We start from the raw sequence: 20123 nt of genomic DNA on the forward strand, positions 1-20123 counted from the left end.
CCAATCACTGTCTCTCACGACGCAGAAATAATGAGTTCGTTCCATGAAAGGACATTTCATTTTACTGTTATGTCTACTCACCCACAACTGTCTCCCGCCTTCACCAACGTTAAGTGAGGAGCGGGTAAGGATGATGATGACGACAATGATGCACTGTGGAGTGAACGTGTCCAGACGGGCTTTTTCCTCACAACCAGAACAACATCTCGCTCGTCGTAAATAAACCCATCCGCTGGGGAAGTTTGCTTTGACACAAAGTGAAATAGCGGTATCTGCGTTCTTTTTAACCACTGATGAGAATGCGGGATGAATGTTTATCGAACAGGTTTTAGATTAAGAGCAGCTAAGTGGCTTCCTTAGTCCATTGGATTGGATTGGATTGGATTGGATAAACTTTATTTAAGCTCCTTAGTCCAGGTAGCGCGTGCTTTCGCTGCTCGGGTGGCCCGTTGGATCAGGTTTCGCTGGCCCTGATGCAAGTCCTCGGTGGTCAGTGGGCATTTCTAGGCTGTACAGTGCTCACGGATTGAAACGCGACACTGCGAGCGCGTGGCCGCCGGTACATGCAGCGCCGCCCGTGCACGCCCGTGGAAGCGAGGTGTTGCATTGTGGTATACCGCGGAGTTGAGAGCGTGTTGACCATAGGCGTGCGCAGAGTTCTCAATTAGGGGGGGCAAAGTCTTAGCGCTGCGCCCCCCCCCCCCCCCCCCCCTTACATCAGCTCCCGACCTCTTCCCACTGAAGGCCTAGCGGTCCGAACGCAGTGCAAAGAGGGATGTTTGTAAAAATTTTATTTCAATCCGATGGAATTGCAACACACAAAATATTTCTGAGCAGAAATTTTTACTTTCATGTGTTACATCGGCAAGGTATGGGGCAAATTTGGCGCCCCCCTTCAGATGATTAGGGGGGGCGGCCGCCCCCCCTGCCCCCCCTGTGTGCACGCCTATGGTGTTGACCGTAGGCTTACTGCTTCCGGTTGCCAATGAGCGAGACTGTGGTTCCCCGCAGCGACAGCGGGGCGCTGCGAGTCTGGAGCGCTGGAACGCGTTTGTGAGCCGACGGCAGTAGCCCGGGTGTGCGCGCAGCCGATTTCGCGACATCGTGTGCGCGCGCTCTTGTTACGCGTGCATTTCCAATGCGGCACAGTAATATTCATGTAATGCAACGTCACACTTATCTGAATAAAAGAAACTTCTGTACGAAGGAACAGCAAACTTTATTCCAGGATGAAAAGTAAAAAAAAAAAATTGGCCGCGTATCTGCTCCTTTTGTTGCAAATGACGTCAAAAGACGATAGTCTTTATCGGCTTTTGCGAAGTAAATGCCTCCCTTCGCTTTACCGCTCACCTCTCATGCTGTTCCTCTTGCGTCGCGCTCCTCACAAGGTAAAGACGCCAAATGTTTGCTTAAATCATTTTAAATTTCCCGCGTTCCACTGCTCCAAACCGGGTGTCTCGATGCGAACGCTGCCGTACGGCGAAGACGCGCGTTAATCGAGGCACCCTACTTCAACGTTTATAGAACCGCGTTTCCCTACTCCACGTGCGTTGCAAGCAGAACGTGGAAACTATCTAGTGGAACCTTGCGTAACTGTTGCCGGTTGATTTCTTAAAACGGCGCCAGAAGCTATAGTGGCGCGGGCGACAGCAGGCGACAGCGGAGTGAATTCTTTTTCTGTAGTTGATGACGTATTTAATTTCGCAAAAGTCAAGCATGTTTGAATTTTTATAAAGGAACACTGCAAACATCACTTCTGTATTGATTTGTTGTCTCATATTTGCGTAATATCTTGTTCTTCTTCAACAATGTTGACAAGCATGAACATTACACCGGACCAAGACGGTTAGATTTAGCTGTGACTATATAAAACTATTGCGCAGGCGTTGTTTTGCTTTGGCCTGGTGGCTGTATCGAGTCACAGACAGACAGACGGACAGACATACAGACATACAGACAGACCAATAATAAAAAATTCCCCGCATTTCCCCGAGGGGAAGAATGTGAAAGTGCGAATGCACGAGTTGAATTTGCGCGGTTCGGTAATGTTCGCGAGAGAGAGATCACACACACACACACACACAACTACAAAGAAAGAACGTTGCATTTATTCACAGACACCTATTTGTGTTGTCGTTGTACTTGATTGCTAGAGCGGATCTCAGCTTTGAAATTTCGTGTCAGTACTCCTTTAAGCAGGTGCATTAGCCCTTCTCACGCCCGATTCTTGGCCAATCCCCCACGTGGGTATGTGCCATGTCAGCGGCCAGGCAGCGCGCGCCCATCTCCCCCCGTTGCCAAGGAAGACGAGGAGATTCCTGGCCAATCCCCCACGTGGGTATGTGCTATGTCAGCGGCCAGGCTGCGCGCGCCCATCTCCACGTGCGCGGACATCGCCGGTGGACGCAGGTTCAGGGTCGCTTAAGAAGTGCATTGCACTTAAAATTTCCGGGTTTAAGTAGCCCAAGAACGACTATCGTCTTTAAAAGGAAAGACGCCTTTGCAGGCACGTTCGCGTGTAGTGCAGTGCATTAGTCCTTCGTCGGCTCTCCTCTTTTTTAGTTTATATCATGGAATAAAGTTGGCTGTTCCTTCGTGCAGACGCTCATATTATTCAGATAAGCGTGACCGTGCTTACACGCACATCATTTGTGTCGCATCCGAATGGCACGCGTAAGAAGAGCGCCCGAGCAGACGATGTCGCGAAATTGGCTGCGCGGACCGCCGGCCGGCTACCACCGGCGCACAAACGCGCTCCAGGCTCGCAGCGCACCGTTGTCGCTGAGTGGAACCACAGCCCCGCTTATTGGCAACCGGAAGCAGCAAGCCTACGGTTAAAGCGCTCTCACCCTCGTGGTATGCCACAATGCAACACCTAGCTTGCACGGGCGTCCACGGGCGGCGCTGCATGTACCGCAGGCCACGCGCTGTACTCATGTACGCGCTGTACACATGTACAATCCGTGAGCACTGTACGTAAGGGAATGGAGAAAGTGCGGCAGTTTGGCCAGTTGTAAGTAAAACTGCATAACGAGTCTGTATGTTTACGCGTACCTGATATATTTGCAGCAATGGAGGTTCTGGACGGTGACGCGACGCGATTGAGCTCCGGAAGTCGGCTGGCCGAACGAGACATTGTGCAGTTTGTTGCTTTCAACAAGTTCGTCCAAGGGAGCAACTGTCAGATCAACCGGGCATTGATCGCCAAGGAGGTGCTGGCCGAAATCCCGGGGCAGGTCATCAGCTACATGACCAAGAATGGCATCAAGCCCGGCCAAGCCGGTACAAGACGTCTCCCGTCGGGACCTACGCGTGCCAATTACGCGAACCAGATTAGCATCGACCGGTGATCCGAACGGCCCAAGTTTCTTTCATGAAGCACCTGTTGACCTGTCTTTTCAGATCGTTAGCTGCCTACAGCCCACCCAATTTTGTTGCCACAGGAGGCCTATTATAGCTGACACACCTCCTGGATTTTGTTTAAGCTAAATAAACGTTTCTCACAAGAACAACGCAATGGTCCATCTTTTTGCGACCGTACTGGGCTTGGTAGAGAGAGAGAGAGAGAGAGAGAGAGAGAGAGAGAGAGAGAGAGAGAGAGAGAGAGAGAGAGAGAGAGAGCAATTTTAATCACTGTTGGAGTGAGCATATTTGTGGTCGGGGTCTTCAGTCCAAGACTCCCCTGGTACGGCCGGCTGTCTTCGCCCTTTCAGCCAGCAAAAGCTGCGTTTCAGGAGAAGAGCTGGCCAGCGTACTCTCCCACTGCTCGCGTGAGGGGTTGGGGTTGGGGGGAAGATCTGGGTTCAGTTGACATTCCCAGACAATATGGTACAGCGTGCCTGGTGCTTGGCAGTGAGTACATAGGGGATCGTAAAGAGTGGGGTGGATGGCGTGTAGTCGTGTTGGGTGGGGGTAGGTATTAGTCTGCAGTTGTCTCAGGATGACTTCCTGTTCTTTCGTGGCCTGATCAGTGACTGGGGGATAGAGTTGTCTCGCTAGTCGATAATGTTGGGGGGGGGGGGAACAACATCTTTATTTGCCGGCTAAAAGGTCACGGTGGCTCTCCCTCACTAGGAGGGGGGTGCCGGCCGTGACTGCTGGCGTGTGATCGCCGCCAGCGCAAACTGCGCGGCGGCTTTCTGTGCGGCCTTGTCTGTCTCGCGCACCGCACGCGCGAGATGGGGCGGTAGTATGTTTGTTTCCTCTTCCGCGTCGTTGCACTCCCACATCATGTGGGTCATGGTCGCCCTCGCGGCCCCGCACACCGCGCACTGGTCCGTAATGAATCGTTCGGGCGTGACATGCACGGCCCACACCGGGGTCCACGTCGCTCCCACTTGGAGTTGTCGGAGGAGCGCCGCCTCCTGCCGGGTGAGGTCCGGGTGCGGCGCAGGGTAGCGTTTACGTTGCTCCCTGTGCCATTCCAGGACCCCTCCATACGTTGTAATCGGTGCGGGCTCCTGTTCTTCCAACCCCGCGTCTTCTGCGTTGTCGTTGTCGTTGTCTCTGGCGGCGTTGTTTTCCTTGGCCGCACGAGGTGACGCGGCGCGCGGGCCGACGGGGCGTCCGGTTAGCGCCCTCGCCGCCCTGTCCGCGTCCTCGTTGCGGTTGCGAACGGGTCCCACGCTGCCCATGTGGGCCGGGAACCATCGTAAGGTTATCGGCGTCCGTGAGTCCAGGGCTCCGCACACCCTCACTGCGTTCGCACACACTTGGTTCCTTGCGAAATTGGCGATAGCCTCCCTCGAGTCACTTAGCACCGTCGTGCATCCTCTGGCGGTTGCCGCCAGCGCTATGGCCGTTTCCTCCGCCTCCGTGGCCGTCTCCACACGCACGCTGCACGCCGCGACGACTCTGCCGGTGGTTGCTTGCACGACCGCCGCCGTGTAGGCACGTCGGTGGTTGTCGGGGTATCGGGCCACGTCGACGTACAATGCGCCGGCGTCGTCGTCGTACGTCTCTGCCAGGGTGCGAGCCCTGGCCAGGCGACGCTCATGGTTCTCTGTTGGATCCATGTGCCGTGGGATCGGTGCGACGCGGATGCTGTCGCGGGCCTCGCGCGCCAGCGGCAGCCGTCTCTTGCTCTCCCGCAGCCTCGTTTCGTGTCCTACCGCGACAAGAATGGCCCTGCCCGTGCGCGTGGTTTCCAGTCTGGCTATCTGCGCCGTTGCTTCCGCCTCTATAATCTCGCTCAGCGTATTGTGCAAGCCTAAGTCAAGCATGTTCTGTGTGTTTGTGTGGGTGTATAAGCCCAGCGCAGCTTTGTATGCCCGGCGTATGAGAGCGTCGAGCTTATTGCGTTCGGCCGTGGTCCAGTTGTGAAAGGCAGCCACGTACGCCAAGTGGCTTATGACGAACGACTGGACCAGCCTGAGCGTGCTGCGTTCCTTCATGCCGGCGTGCCTGTTGGCAATCTTCTTGACGAGGCCGACTGCTCGGCTTGCTTTGATTTGCAGTTGCTTGACGGTGTGAGCGTTGCGTCGGTGTTCGTGGATGTGTAGTCCGAGGACTCTGATGGTCTCTACCTCGGGTATGGCCGATCCGTCGCCCGTGCGCACTTGGATGTTTCCCGCCTTCCCGTTCCTGGGGCTTCGCGGGGCCTTCAGGATTAGTAGCTCCGACTTGGCGGGGGAGCATTGCAGCCCCGTTCCCTCGAGCTGGTCTTCGACCGCTTTCACCGCGCATTGGAGCTAGTCTTCAATCTCTCCGTCGCTGCCGCCCGGCACCCAGATGGTGATGTCGTCGGCGTAGATTGTGTGGTGGACGTTGGGAGCGGTGCCGAGGCGTTCCGCAACCCCGATAATCACCAGGTTGAATAGCGTCGGAGAGATCACCGCTCCTTGCGGCGTGCCCACGCTGCCCAACGTTTTCGTTGGTAGTTCTAAGTCTCCGGCCACGATGGTCGTTGTGCGTGCCGTGAGGAAGTCTCTGATGTAGGCAAACGTCCTCCTTCCCATGTTGAGGCGGGACACCTGCCGTAGTATGGCGTCGTGGCGAACGTTGTCGAAGGCGCCTTTTAGGTCCAGGCCCAGGACGGCGGCGTTGTCTACGGATCTCTTATTATCAATAATATCGTGCTTCAGAAGCAGCATGGCGTCTTGCGTGCTGAGGCCCGCACGGAAGCCGAGCATCGTGTTGGGATAGTGCTCGCCGTCCTCGAGATACCTTTGCCATCGGTTAAGTAGTACATGCTCCAGCACCTTGCCCACGCACCACGTGAGCGAGATGGGACGCAGGTTCTCGATGTCTGGCGGCTTGCCCGGCTTGGGTATTAGCACCGTGCGAGCCTCCTTCCACTTGGGGGGTAGGGTGCCGCTCCGCCAGCAAGCGTTGTAGAACGTCGTGAGCGCGGTGCTGGCCTCGTCGCTCAGGTTTCGTAGTTCCTTGTTGGACACGCCGTCCGGGCCGGCCGCCGACTTGCCGTTGAGCTTTTGCAGGACCGCACGCACCTCCCACTCTTCGATGTCGGCGTCGAGCGCCTCGTTGGGCTCGCCCTCGTAGTCCGGTAGCGGAGTCGGCGGCGTGGCTGGCAGGTACTTAGCGTCCAGTCTGCGCCGCACCTCGTCGTCCTCTAGCTCCCTGCGAGCCTTGAGGAGGGTGCGCGCCAGGACGTGCTGCTGCTCCCCTTTGGTCTTACTCTCGTCGAGGAGGTGGCGCAGCAGCTTCCAAGTCCTACTCTTGTGTAACTGTCCGTCGGCCTCTTGGCATACGGCGTGCCAACGTTGGCGGTTGAGCGCTGCGCAGTGCTTTTCGATTTCCTTGTTAAGGAGCGCCACGCGCTTGCGAAGCGTTCGGTTGCGTTTCTGAGTTCGCCATCGGCGTTTCAACGAGTCGCGCGCCTCGATGAGGTGCGCGAGCCGGCTGTCTACCTCGTTGACTTCCTCCTCGGCTTCGAGCTCGGTGGTGGCCCTCTTTGATTCCCGGCGGATCGCCTCCGTCCACCTCTCTATGTCGTCTATGACGTTGGGTACGTTCGCAAGGTTGGTCCGGAATGCGTTCCAGTCTGTGTGCTTGTGTGTGCGTTTGGGGCTCGCCCTGCCTTTTAACGGAACGGTTAGCTCGAGAAGACAGTGATCGCTGCCGAGCGTCTCGGTGGTGTTTCTCCACTTCGCCTTCGCGTTGTTACTGAAGGCGAGGTCCGGGTTAGTGTCCCGGTGCACCGACGTCGGGGCGTGTCTGGTCGGGATCGAAACGTCGTTGACGAGGTGGTAGCCGGCCGCTTGCGTTTCCGTCAGCAGACTCTTTCCTTTTGCCGTGTCGTGGCCGTAGCCCCATTCCGTGTGCGGCGCGTTAAAGTCGCCGCAGAGCAGCGTCGTGTGGTCTTCGGCGAGCCGCTTGAGCTTCCCCACGATTGTTCCGTATCGTTGTTGCGCGTACCGGGGTTTCGCGTATGCGTTGGTGACGTAGACGTGCTCCTTCTTGCTGCCGCGGCCGACCACCAGCTCCACGGTTAGGTGCTCGACGTTCGCGGTGTGCGCGAGCGTATGCTCCAGGCTCGTTATGCCTTTCTTGACGAACGTGCAGACCCCGCCGCTCACTCGGGCTCCGCGTTCCGGGCCCTTGGGGTGTGCTAGGGCGTAGGTGCGGTACCCCGGCAGTGTCGGGGCGTGTTCGCTGTGAGTCTCTTGCAGCAGGATCACGTCCGGTCGGCGTTCCGCTTGCGTTACGTATTGCGCGAGCGTCGCCTTCCTCCCTCGCAGGCCGTTGATGTTCCACTGCCATACGAGGAGGTCGTGTTGTTTTGGTTGCGTCGTCGTCGTCGTCATTACGGGGACGGTCTGGGTGACGGTGTTGTTGAGCGCGATCGCGACGTGAGCTTCTTGCACAGGGCCGCTAACATGTTCTCTATCTTGTCGGACCGGGCTTTGAAGCTCGACAGCATCTCCGCCTGGGCTGCTTCCACGGCCGATAGCCGGGTGTTGAGCGTCTCAAACTGTCTATTCGTGGCGTCTTGGTAGCTTTGGAGCTCTTCCCTTGTTACGTACTGTTGCCGCGCGTCGTCTCGCGCCTTCGACTTGAGCGCGCGCCTCCTCTTGACGGGCTCGTTCTCGGCTTCCATGTCGTCGTGCATTGCCTCGACGTTTGCGCCTTCGGTTGCGGAAGGGTCGTCGTCTTGTGCGTCCTCGACCGGTTCGAGTGGTATCCTCACGGGCGAGCGGGCGGCCGTCGGTAGCGTCGCCCTCCCCGGAGAGGATGTCGGGGTGCTCGCCTCCGGCGACAATGACGGTTGCCATTTCTCGAACACTTTCTCGAGCTTGCGGCACAGCTCCGCGATGGTATCCTCTTGGCGTTCCATTTGGGCCCTTAGTATTGCGTTTTCGCGCCTTAAACTTTGTAGCTCTCTTTCGAGCGCGGAATCGCGTCCGAGGCCGTTGTTGCCATCGCGGGTCGGCTTGCCCATTGTTACCGCTCCTGATGTCATCGCCGCCCACGTCACTTCGGTTGGCGGGTGCAGTTGCACTCTCCTATTGTCCAGTGTTCCGCTCGCTCGCGTTGACGCGGTCATTGGCGTAGCTGCTGACGTAGTTGCCTTAAGGTTGCCGCCCCTCTGGCCCCGCAATGTCGCGAAGGGGGCGTTCCCGCTTTGCAGCTGTGGAAAGTTCTCCGCCGTTTTGCGCGGGGGCGCTGCTTCTTTCTGTCGTTGCGCGCGCTCCCCGCGACGCTGCGCCACCACGTGGGGTAGCTTGAAACGGTTCGTGCAGCCCGTGGCGCCCGTTGCGTGAGCCCCACCGCAGAGTTTGCAACGGGGTCTGCACGTGGCCTCGTGGTTCGGCTCTGGCTCGCGCTTCCCACACGCCAGGCATACCCTGGTCTTCGGGTTGGGGCATACGTCCGCGCGGTGTCCTAGCTTGCCGCAGCAACGGCAGAACTCGTGGTGTTGGCGATATAGGCTACATTTGACTATCATAGCACCGTACTTGACGGAGTTGGGCACCTTGCTGCCATCGAAGGCCACTATCACTGTGGAGGTGTTACCTATCCTGTGCGCCTCGAGCGCTAGTGGGTTGGCCGCGTTGACTATGTTGGCTTGTAAGTCCTGATACGATTCGGACGTATCTATCCCTCTGATAATGCCCTTTACGGTGCCGTCAGGGGCCGATACGTACGCGAACGTTTCGTATTCGGCGTTGCCTATCTGGAGTTGCTTTATCTGTACGTACCTCTTAGCTCTGTCGTCGCTGGGTGTACTGACTATAATGACGTTCTGTGCGGCGTTTGTGCAAATGGTGTCCTGACTCGACTCTTGCATGGTAGTCCCCGCGGCCTTAAAGATGGCCAACATAAGGCGCTTGGCCTCCGTGCGAGCTACGTTGAGTCCGCCTCTCGGGCGGAGGATAATTTTGGTTTCGCCGCGCGGTAGCTGCACGGGTAGGCGCGCTGCCTTGCTCAGTCGCGTGGTAACTTTCCTAGCGAAGTTAGAACTACTCTGATGCTGCTTTGAGGCTGCGGGAGAGGCAGAAGCCGGCTCACCCACTTTCGGTGCTGTGCGTCGGCGTAGTCTCCTTCCCGCGACGATCCAGCCCTCGTCTCCGTCGTCGTCATCGCCCTCCTCGGTGTGGCGCGGTGGCAAACTTTCGTTGGGGGCCGACATTTCGGCGTCGTAGATTTCCTCGTCGTCGAGGGCTGGCGCCGGTGATCGAGGGACGGTCACATTCTGGGTCGGTGGCGGCAAAGCCCTGGTCAACGGGGGCAGCGTGGTGATGACTGGGGTTGTAGACGCAGGAGGTTGAAGCGACGCCGGCTGCAAGTCCAGCACAGGGGGCCGCAGTAGCGCCGGCGGCGCCGACATGATAGCTGCGAGTCCTAAGTCAGCAGTGGCGGTGATGGGGCTAAACAGCCCCGCGGATCAACGAAACTGGGGAAATCGATGATAGCTGCGAGTCCTAAGTCAGCAGTGGCGGTGATGGGGCTAAACAGCCCCGCGGATCAACGAAACTGGGGAAATCGGGTATTAAAATGAAGCGGGGCGCTTAGCAAGCAGCGGGGTATCACTAAAAGAAGGTGGGTGGTAGCGAACACGGTTTAAAAGCCGTTGAAGAAGGAGCCGATACGTAACCATACAGGCAGGCTCTTCTTCGTCCTCGATAATGTTGGGTGATGTCAGCGTATGTGAGGAGCAGGTGCCAGGTTCGCTCCGACTATTCTTGCGGTGCCCGGTAGGCGAGTTCTCGGGCCAGGACGTGTGCCGTCTGGTTGCCGCGAAGAGCAGAGTGGGCCGGGGTCCAAATGATTGTGACCTGCTTCTGCGGTGGCCGTTGAAGGAGAACCCGAAGCGCTTGTCTTGAAGCCCTACCTGCTTGGTATGCTCGGCAGGCGGCTTGGCTGTCCATAATAATTAATTTGGCCTTTGTCTGAGAGAGGGCAAGGGCGATAGCCGTCTCTTCGGCCTGCTCTTTGTTCGACGACCGAAGCGTCAGACTGGAAAGGAGGTCGGTTGTGGAGGTAATGGCCGCCGATCTTACCCCGTACCTCGCGTATTCCTCCGCGTCTGTATATACGACGTTGTCTTGTCCTCCGTACTGTTTTTCTAGCGCAGTTGCTCTTGCTAGGCGTCTTCCCTCATGATGTTGAGGGGACATGTTCCGGGGTATTGGACGGACAAGAATTCTGTTCCTTAGTTCAGGCGGGATGTCCACTGCGTTTTCCGTGATGTGCGGCGCCGTGTAACCAAGCGTAGCTAGCGTTTCCCTACCCGTTGGGCTTGCTCCGAGTCTTACTTTCTGGGCCGTTAGGTGGGCCTATATGAGTTCTTCGATGGTGTTGTGCAGTCCCAAAGCCGTGAGTCATACCGTAGAGGTGCTTGGAGAAAGTGCCAGGGCTTGTTTATATGCCTTTCTAAGAAGGACGTCTAGCTTTTCGCGCTCCGATGTCCCCAAAACCGCATAAGGAGCCACGCAAATGATTCTGGAGACGACGAAGGCCAGCAGAAGACGGAACATGTCGTTTTCTTTTAGTCCATGGCTCCTGTTCGCTACCCTACGCAGCATCCAAACAATTTGAGCCGTGGTTTCTTGGAGCCTGTTGAGAAGCAGGGTGTTTTTGCAGTTTTCCTGGTACGTCAACCCTAATATCTTGATTGAGGGTTTCGGTTTGATGAGTACGCCGTCGAGCCAAATCTTGATGTTGTCAGAAATGTCCCGGCGGCATTTTTGTACTATTATAAGTTCCGACTTCTGCGGGGCACAAGTTAAACCACATCGGCTGGCGTAGGTGCGGTCGACGTCCGCTGCCGTTTGTAGGTTGTCTTGCATAACGCCGGGAGAGCCTTTGGCAATCCAGATCGTTATATCGTCCGCATACAGGACATGCTTAATGTTGGGGATTTTCTCTAATTGTCGGGGAATAGCCTATTATGGCTATGTTGAAAAGTAGAGGCGATAACACTGCCCCTTGTGGTGTACCACGACTGCCACACTTTATGGGGGACGACTGGATGTCGCCAATCTTAATGATCGCATTCCTATCAGACAGAAAATTCTTGATGAAGGAGTACGTCTTTTCCCCGCAACCCAGGTTGCCAAGATTTGTGAGGATTGCTTCGTGCGTTACATTGTCGAACGCACCATTCAAGTCTAAAGCCAGGATCGCTTTGGGTGTGGTGAGACTGGCTGCCTCAAATATATGTCCTTCTTCAGCTGCAGTAGTACGTCCTGAGCTGAGAGGTGCGGGCGGAACCCGAACATCGAGTGAGGCATTTGGTCCGTCATTTCAAGAAACCTTTGTACACGGTTAAGAACGACGTGTTCCATAAGCTTTCCGATGCACGAAGTGAGGGAGATGGGGCGAAGATTATCCATGCAAGGTGTTTTGCCTGGCTTTGGAAGGGGACGAATCTCTGCTTCTTTCCAGGCCGGTGGCACCACCCTGTTCTCCCAACACTCATTCATGTAGGTAGTCAAATCCTCCACGGAGCCGTCATGCAGGTTTGTTAGGGCCTTATTCGACACGCGGTCCATGCCAGGGGACCTGTTCTGGCGTATCTTAAGCAAAGCCGCCCTCACTTCAGCTGATGTTATTGGGCTATCGAGATCTGCATCCCCCGTACTCTGGAAACTGCACCCTGGGTGTAGGCGGAAAATATCTTGCCTGTAGCTCCCGTAAGAGGTCTTCTTGCGTGCCAGGAAATTGGTGAATGATGGCTTTCATCGTCTTACTTGTTTCACTCTGACTTTTAGAACGGTCGATTAGATAGCGGAGGATGTTCCACGTCTTGGATGTACTTAGTCTTCCTTGAAGAGCATCGCACATCTGAAGCCAGTTCTGCCTACAGAGCTCGGCCGCGAACGCTGACGCCTCTTTGTTGAGCAAAGCTATTCGTTTTCGGAGTCTCTTGTTGTGCCTTTGCACCTTCCACATACGAAGAAGGCTGCGCCTTGCCTCCCATAAATGAAGCAGGTGTGGGTCGACCGCTGTAATGTCATCGGAGAGGCTGAGTTTCTTTGTGTAGTGCGTGATTTCTTCCACGAGTGTATTCACCCAGTGACTGATGTCTTCTATCTTTTCTTCTGTTTTACCTCTTCTATGGGAGCGTAGTGCTTGCCAATCAGTAAGTTTTGCTACCCCGATGACCGTACGGAACTGAGGCCCTGGGATTTTCGTCTGTAGTATCATATGATCACTCCCGAGGTTGTCCTCCGTATTGCTCCAGGTGGCATTTGGGGCGTGTGCAACGAGCGTAAGGTCAGGGCTAGTATCCTGGGATGTGCTCGTGCCTATACGAGTTGGGGCACTTGGCTCCGTGAGGAGAGTGAGCTTTTCCTCATCTATTATTTTCAAAAGTTCTTTGCCCCGTTTGGTGACGTACGTGTATCCCCATTCAGAGTGAGCAGCGTTAAGGTCACCCACAACGATGAATGGGTTGGAACCCGCCAGGAACTTTGCTTGTCGGATCATGTCTGCCAATCCCGGCGCTTTGTTTTTGGGGCGGCAATAAATGTTAAGGATGAACGGACTGCTCGTACATTTGAGCTTCTGCGAAATCAGCTCTGTAAGGACGCAATCATGGGGGTTACTAGAGAGCTGGTGGTGGATGGCAGTAATGTTTTTTCTTAATTAAAGTGCACACGTCTCTGCCTTCTTGCGTTGTCTGTGTAATATAGCCCGGGAGCTTGGCAACCACCATTGATTCTTGAATCGCTGTTACGTCGGGGTGTTCTTGTTGATGAGCAATATGCTGTTGAAGGTCACCTTATTTTTTAATCTCCTGCAATTCCACTGCCAAACGACAGTGGGACAGCACCCATTATATTTTGCAGTAGTGGTCATCATGGTTGACGAGGAGGTCAGTAGTCGTGTCATTTAATACCGGGCGATGATATGGCTTCTCTCTGCGCGCAAGACGGCCAGGGAGGATTGTAGTCCATGGGTTTAGAGACTCTCCACTCTATGTTGAGTATTCTGAACCTGAGCCGAAAGCTGATTAAGTTGGGAGGCGATGGCTTGGAGTTGCTGTAGTATCGGGGCTGTAACATCACCAAGGCTGGCATTTAATGTTTCTCTGGTGACATACTGGGGGTTTGTCTCCGTGGTGTGTTCTTCTTGGTTCTCTATTTTGCGTTTCTTTTCGATTATTGGCTGTTGGTCTGGTTGGGGAATGCTTGGAGGTGGGGGTGTTTTTTCTTCAGAAGTTACCTCTCTGACTGCAGAAATGGATTGTGTAAGAGTGTTAATAATCTTAGTCTGTTCTGCCATGAACTTCTTGAGTTTTGTCCTTAGTGTTTGAATTTCTGCCTAGAGCTTGTTACACTCGATACACTGCTGAGAAGGCGATGGGGGGCGAGCAGCGGGAGAGATAACTGAAGCCCAGCTCACCTGGTTGTGCTCCTCTCCTTTCGCTTGCTGCTTGGCCGGTGGCTTGGATTTGGAGCGGGATCGGGACTCTGACGGAGATCGAGACCTCAACTGGGAGCTGCAGCTGGATGAGTTGTTGAAATGAACCGTTGATCGGCGGGAATGGGACCTCGACCGGCCTTCACTTGGAGTTCTGCCGCGGGAGGGCGTCCGCTTCCTCAATGACGTCTTCATCACGGGTCCGGAACGATGCTTCGAGATGCTCCTTCTCTGACTGGCATTGCGCCTTGTTGATGAGCGAGATTGGCGGAAGCGCGAACCACCGCCACGGAGTTCAGGGGAGGGAGAGCGGGCCTGTCGGGAGGACTGCTGCTTATGCAGCTGAGGCTTTCTACGATTGACAGGCGGCCGGTAGCGTTTGGCGCAAGACTTGTCCGCCGTCGGGTGGGTGCCCCCGCACAAGATGCACTGGGGGTGGCAGTCATGCGGGTCCGTTGTTAAAGAGAGCCCACATTTTCCGCACCTCGGCGTTTTAGGGGGTTGTGGGCAAACATCTTCCCTGTGACCAGTCTCGTTGCATTTGCGGCAATAAGGAACCGTTCTTTTGTAGAGGTAGCAGCGAACCGGGATACCACTGTAGTTGACATAATAGGGAACGCGTTTGCCGCAGTATGTGATAACCATCGTTTCCGTGTTCCCAAGCCTTCTACATGTTAGAACTTCATAACTTGGATCCTCGATACGTTTAAGGACTGTGTCGGGGGTTGTGTCAAGGTCAATGTTATGAATGACCCCTTTGCAGGAATTGTCTGGAGATGGCGCGTATGACGCAACCTCGTAGGAGTTCCCATCAATTGTTAAATTCCCTGATCTCGCTTAGCTTCATGGCTATAGTTTCACAAGGGGTACTCGCGACAAGGACGTTTTGGTCTCCGTCTACGCACATCTTGATGTTGACTGCTCCAACTGGCAGCTTTACTTCAGTGGCTATAGCCATTAGCAATTTTTCTGGGCTCACCCTGGCAAGGCGGAGACCATTTCTTGGTCGAAATGCCAGCTTCAGATCTTCAGCAGGGAGTGGAGGCTGTCGGGCCCTACGCGCTGCGGGCCGGCTTTTGCAAAGGGCGGGCTTCTCCGACGTTTCGGCCAACTGCTGTTGAGCGGTAAGGAGTCGCTGGTCTCGGCGGCGCTTCGCGCGACGGGCGACGAGAATCCAGGGCGCAGTAGCTGTTGCATCTTCCTCCGAAGGTGGGGTGGCGTCTTGGTTGTCGCGGGTTTCCATCTCTTCATCCTCTGAGCCGGCGTGTGATGACAGGTGGGCTTCTTCAGGGACGGCGCACGATGACGCACTCGCCATCTGGTACGACGTGACTGTTCAGGTCCGGGATAAGCCACACCGCTAGCGCGTCAGGCTTAGCGAGGCGACCGCCGCTTCGGTAGTTCGAATGGCCGCAAGGTGCAAAACAATGCACTTACGGCATCGGGTTGGGTATCGGCGGGCCCCTGAGGACTTAAGGAACACGATAGCAGCGTTGGTTCAGAACAATGAGGTTAATTTCCGCCAGAGTTTGACCCTTAAACCACAGCCGATGCAAAGCACCTTCGATCAGCTCGTCGTCCGGGCTTGGTAGAAAACGCAAGGCCAAGTAACAGTGCCGACAGAGGCTAATTGGCACATTAGGGTCAACCACACACGAAGAGAAAAAAGTGCTGGAAGAGGTGAAGTTAGGTAATTCTGCAGGAGATGACGCAGTAACTACGGATCTATTAAAGGCTGGTGGAGGCGATGTGAAGCTTGTAAAAATTCGCAGAATGCCGCAGGCCTTCAAAGGTGCCAGAATTTAAATAAATGTCTACTGAAATATAATAAACCAAAAAGTTAATATGAAAGCTCATAACTACCGAAGACCCATCAGCCCACTCTCCACTGTACACAAACGGTAATACAAAGGTAACTGCTGACCACATAAGCGGCACCCTAGATTACGGCAAGGACAAAGGGCGGCAATTCCGAATGGGTACTCAACAAGGAATCATCAACCGGGTGATCGATAAATCTCCGCAATACTGCGGCAAGGTAACGGCGGGCTCCCGATGGCGACCCGCGCCGAGGAAGAGTCTCTGGTTAGTTTCTGCCATCTCCGTCCTGTCAACCCACCAAATGTCATCATATTCTCCTATCGCAACATCTACGTTGAAAGAGGAGCCAAGATGTGCGCCGTGTTTCAACAATTTACACTGGGTTGACATCACGTACTCCCAGCCTGATGACAGACACCGTTAAAAGAAAACTCAATAGCGTCATCCGCGCAAATAATAAGGTGAGTGCATCATTAGGCTATCAGTTAGGCTATCATTTCTTCCGTCTATTAACACAGATTGGTGCACCGAGCGCGTGAAACTGAATTCTGCCCCATTGCACTAACAGAGAAAACAACCACAGTAGAAAAAAGTTTGGGTGCATTCCTCCTCTGTTTTTAGCTGCCACATATTATATCAGTGAACAATTCCTATTACTCTTAACAGAATCATAATCTCCGTAGGTGAGGAACAAATACCTTACGAAGGACCACGCCCTTCAAATTAACGTTGAGCGATCGTTTTCAATGAGTCATCGTTTGCTCTATTGACAAAGCTATTCTTCATTTGTGTTTGCATATCTCGGTACATTTGAAGGAACGAAAGAAGAAATAATTCGCCGAATAGATCAGAAAAAGCTTCTGATTTCGACCTCTTCTCACACGCACTCCGAAAGGAAATTAAGAAATCAACGCTATCAAGATTCAGCAAAAAAAAAAAAAAAATGAAACGTCGAGGTTGCCACAAGTGCATGGCGGGAACTAAGAGGAGACTTTGGCTCAAACATTTCTAGGCGTGTAAAATGGCAAGTGTTCAAGTTTTTGCCTCATAAGTCATCACTAGCCACGCATATTTCTTGCATAACTTTTTTCTTATTGACACAGGTAGCCTACAGTTCATTACTTCAGAGTGCTTGCCGAAAGCAACTCAGCCCATTGTAATTCTAGGCCTGATATCATTCTCGGGGTTTGGGATTGTCCCTGACAACTTGTCCAGCGTAGTTACATTTAACCACTTCTTCTAGTGCTTCATTACGTGGGCTGAAAAGAGCGTCTTCTGCATGTCTACTTCGCATGACCTTCGCCCTGTTCGTATGATGAACATCTGAACTTGAATGAGCACCCAAACATCTCTTGGCGCAGAGTTCTGCAATCCACACTCTCGGATAGGCACCTCCAGTCGTAAAGCCCGACTACAAGGGTTCGACCCCAATTTTTAAATCAGCGCCATTTGGGATTAGGTTGCAAACGGCTAGCTGCTGGACAGTTTACAGGAGAGAGTTATACACACAGACGAAGAGATGCAGAGCAAATGGCATTGCTTGGGCCCTTACATTGGTATCGTCATCCTCTCTATGTGAACTTCCGTTTCTCTGGGTGCCGGGACATGCAGAAATCTCAATAATTTGTCGGACGGTCACTCACCTCCCCACAAGGCACTTCTTTGACCCCACGCACTTTTCTCCGTTTTGACGCTTCAGCGGAGAGCACAGGGCCCTCAAAAACATGATGGGTGGCTGCGGCAAATCTAACTTAGACCCCCCAACACCCCCGTTCGCACAGAGCTTTGGGGGAGAGCGTCGGCCAGCTCCGGCTTCGAAGATCAACCCGACCCGAGCTCAAGGCATCCTGAATGACGACACCTCTCTGGAGCATTTTCTCTGTTTCTATTGAAGTCCATGCTCTCTCTCTATCTCTATCTCTCTCTCTCTCTCTCTCTCTCTCTCTCTCTCTCTGAAGGATTTTTTATCGTAAGGTCTGATGAAGCAAGTTTTCCCGCCTTTAGAGAGAGAGAGAGAGAGAGAGAGAGAGAGAGAGAGAGAGATTAACTTTACTGACGTGATAGCGTGTGAATGTGATAGCTGTCGAGTTCTTTGTATTTTAACTCTCATGTGCCCGGGTGCGTCCACAAGGTGCCCTGTCGGAACTTTTAAATGCGGAGCATTTCTTAGGCTCGCGATGTCACTCGTCGATGTTGTCGGCGCCGTCCACACGCTCACTGCGCATGCGCGTCGCGTCGAGGCGCAGGTCCGCGTCTCTCCCCCGTACCCTTCTCGCTCTCAACAACAGGTGCGGCGGTGCGGGAGGAGCGCGTGTACCCCGTGCGCTCCGTCGCTCTCAACAACAGCTGCGGCGGAGCGGGGGGAGCGCGTCTGTGCGCGCATGCGTCGTAGCTACCCGTGCGCTGCGTCGCGCTCAACAGTAACGGCGGCAGGGCGTGTACACGTGATAACGGCGTGGTGGGTGCGTGGAAAGCTCGCGCGCTTGTGTACGGAAGTGTGCGCATGCGCGTCTCTCCCCCGTACTCCTCTCCCTCGAACGCGGGCGGTGTGTATATAAGCGGCGGAGCGCGCGTTCGGAATTCAGTCAAGGGCGTCTTTGCTTGGCTTTCGCTTGACTTGACGCTTTGCTTGACGGCACCAAGCAATAAAGACAGACTTTAACTTTACAATCCTTGCCTTCGCTTCTCCTTCATTCAATAAATAATAATAATAAAGACGAAATAACGATTAAGCATTCCCAAACCATACCCAATTACGCAACATTCACGCGATACCCCCACCACTCTGCGACGCATTTACTCGAGTTCCCCCCGTGGGAAGATGCGGGCGGGTTTTTTTTTTATTGTATGCGCATGTGTAGTTTTGTTTTTCTGTGACCCAATTATTTAAGGAGATAAACAGTTCTCTACTGTGTAAAAGTATATGCTCATAATTACACGGAAGTGATATTTAGTGTCTGTAGAGCTATACCTGTATTACATAATTGATAACTGTAATTGATATTTCCCGTTTCTGTCCATTACTTTTCTTATGGACCCTGCACTAGCCTCTGGCTATGGGTGCAATCAGTGTGTGTAAACTTCATGTGACAAATGATAATAAACGTTCAATCAATCATTCAATCAATAAATCAATCAAAATGTCGAGTCAAGACTCCATCAAACACTGCTGCTTCAACGGCGTTTTCAACCAGGCAAGCGCGGGAGTCGAGACCGTTGCTGGGCAATTCTTACTCCCACCGGATGGGTTCGGGATCTGTTCGGGATCATGTGGATGGGTTCTAATTTCAACTTAAGTTCTATTCGCAGTTTTCTTTTTCGAATCATAACAATATTAGGGTTTGCAGAACACTACCCCACCATGAGGTACAGGGTGCCCGGGGCATTGCGGAAATTACACGAAGAGAACTGCGTAAGATAAAGCACGTGGAAAGTTGATCGCTGACTAAAATTATTTGTTTGCAAGAGCAGAATATAGGGTTGGGCTCTTGCTTAAGTAGTTGTGTGTGGGGAATAGGAGCTCCTTTAGAATTTAAAACGCTGTGGGATTTCTTGATAGTTAGTCAAAGGATGCGCCGTCTCTACCCAAGTCTTCGGGCACCTGGTGGGATAGATTTTGGGAGATTTTGTGGGCGGCCGCGCTGCTCTAGATGCTCGAGGGAGCTGGCGTCCTAACAATCTTCACCTTCCTTTTTCCTGTACAGTTCATAACTATGGCGCGTCATTGCCAATTTTGACCTCCTCCAATGCGTGGCCGGATCCACTCACGTAGATACAGAGTTCGAGCACCTCCGACGGTGAGCACTGGGCGAGGGCGTTGGGCTGCTCGTGTTCGGCCGTTCAAGAAGCCATGTCGGGATGCATAACCGGGACCTTCCTCTCTCGGCCACCAACCTTCCCCTAAATTAGCCAGCCCTTGGGGCAATAAAAGCTCTCTCTCTCTCTCTCTCTCTCTCTCTCTCTCTCTCTCTCTCTCTCTCTCTCTCTCTCTCTCTCTCTCTCTCTCTCTCTCTCTCTCTCTCTCTCTCTCTCTCTCTCTCTCCGGTACACAAAAGGTGCCTAATAAGTCACTCGTCAGTTTTCGAGGTCTTTCTCGCCAGTTTTTATTGCCGCGCCCAAGTTTAAAACACCAATTACACCTTTGTGGGCTGACCCGTTCGTAACCGCCTTTCGCAATGAAGTGAACACAGTGCAGCTTATTTTCCTCACCTGCCGACGGCTGTCTTCCTTACGATACCCAAAAGACCAGTTAAGCAAATACCCCGCTCCTTATTCGTGCATCAGATTTTCTCATACGGGGCGAAATCACTGCGTTTCTGCCAACGGGATCTTTGCCACGCCGTCCACTTATTTCATTTTGAATCTGGCCGTCTTGTGTGCTAGCTACAATGTAGTCCTGCCGGGCTTTCAATCGTCTCAAAAAGGCTGTGTCTAGAGTGCCGTCCGACGGTACCATAAGCCCTCCACTAAAG

The 20123-nt window shown here is 53.8% G+C and overlaps 1 protein-coding gene across 1 annotated transcript in view; it reads left to right on the top strand.

Annotated features, from left to right (window-relative positions):
• LOC144159251 (copine-8-like) overlaps positions 1-3488 on the top strand; it is a 41372-nt gene extending 37884 nt beyond the window's left edge. Inside the window, exon 14 of the mRNA XM_077690628.1 lies at positions 3070-3488. Within this exon, the coding sequence (XP_077546754.1) occupies positions 3070-3350 (281 nt within the window). The 3' untranslated portion in view covers positions 3351-3488. The remainder of the gene's footprint in view (positions 1-3069) is intronic.
• Positions 3489-20123: the final 16635 nt, after the last annotated feature.

The sequence above is a fragment of the Haemaphysalis longicornis genome, unplaced genomic scaffold, assembly GCF_048455015.1.
Source record: "Haemaphysalis longicornis isolate Haplotype H1 unplaced genomic scaffold, Haemaphysalis longicornis Haplotype H1 scaffold_10, whole genome shotgun sequence".
Taxonomy (NCBI): domain Eukaryota; kingdom Metazoa; phylum Arthropoda; class Arachnida; order Ixodida; family Ixodidae; genus Haemaphysalis; species Haemaphysalis longicornis.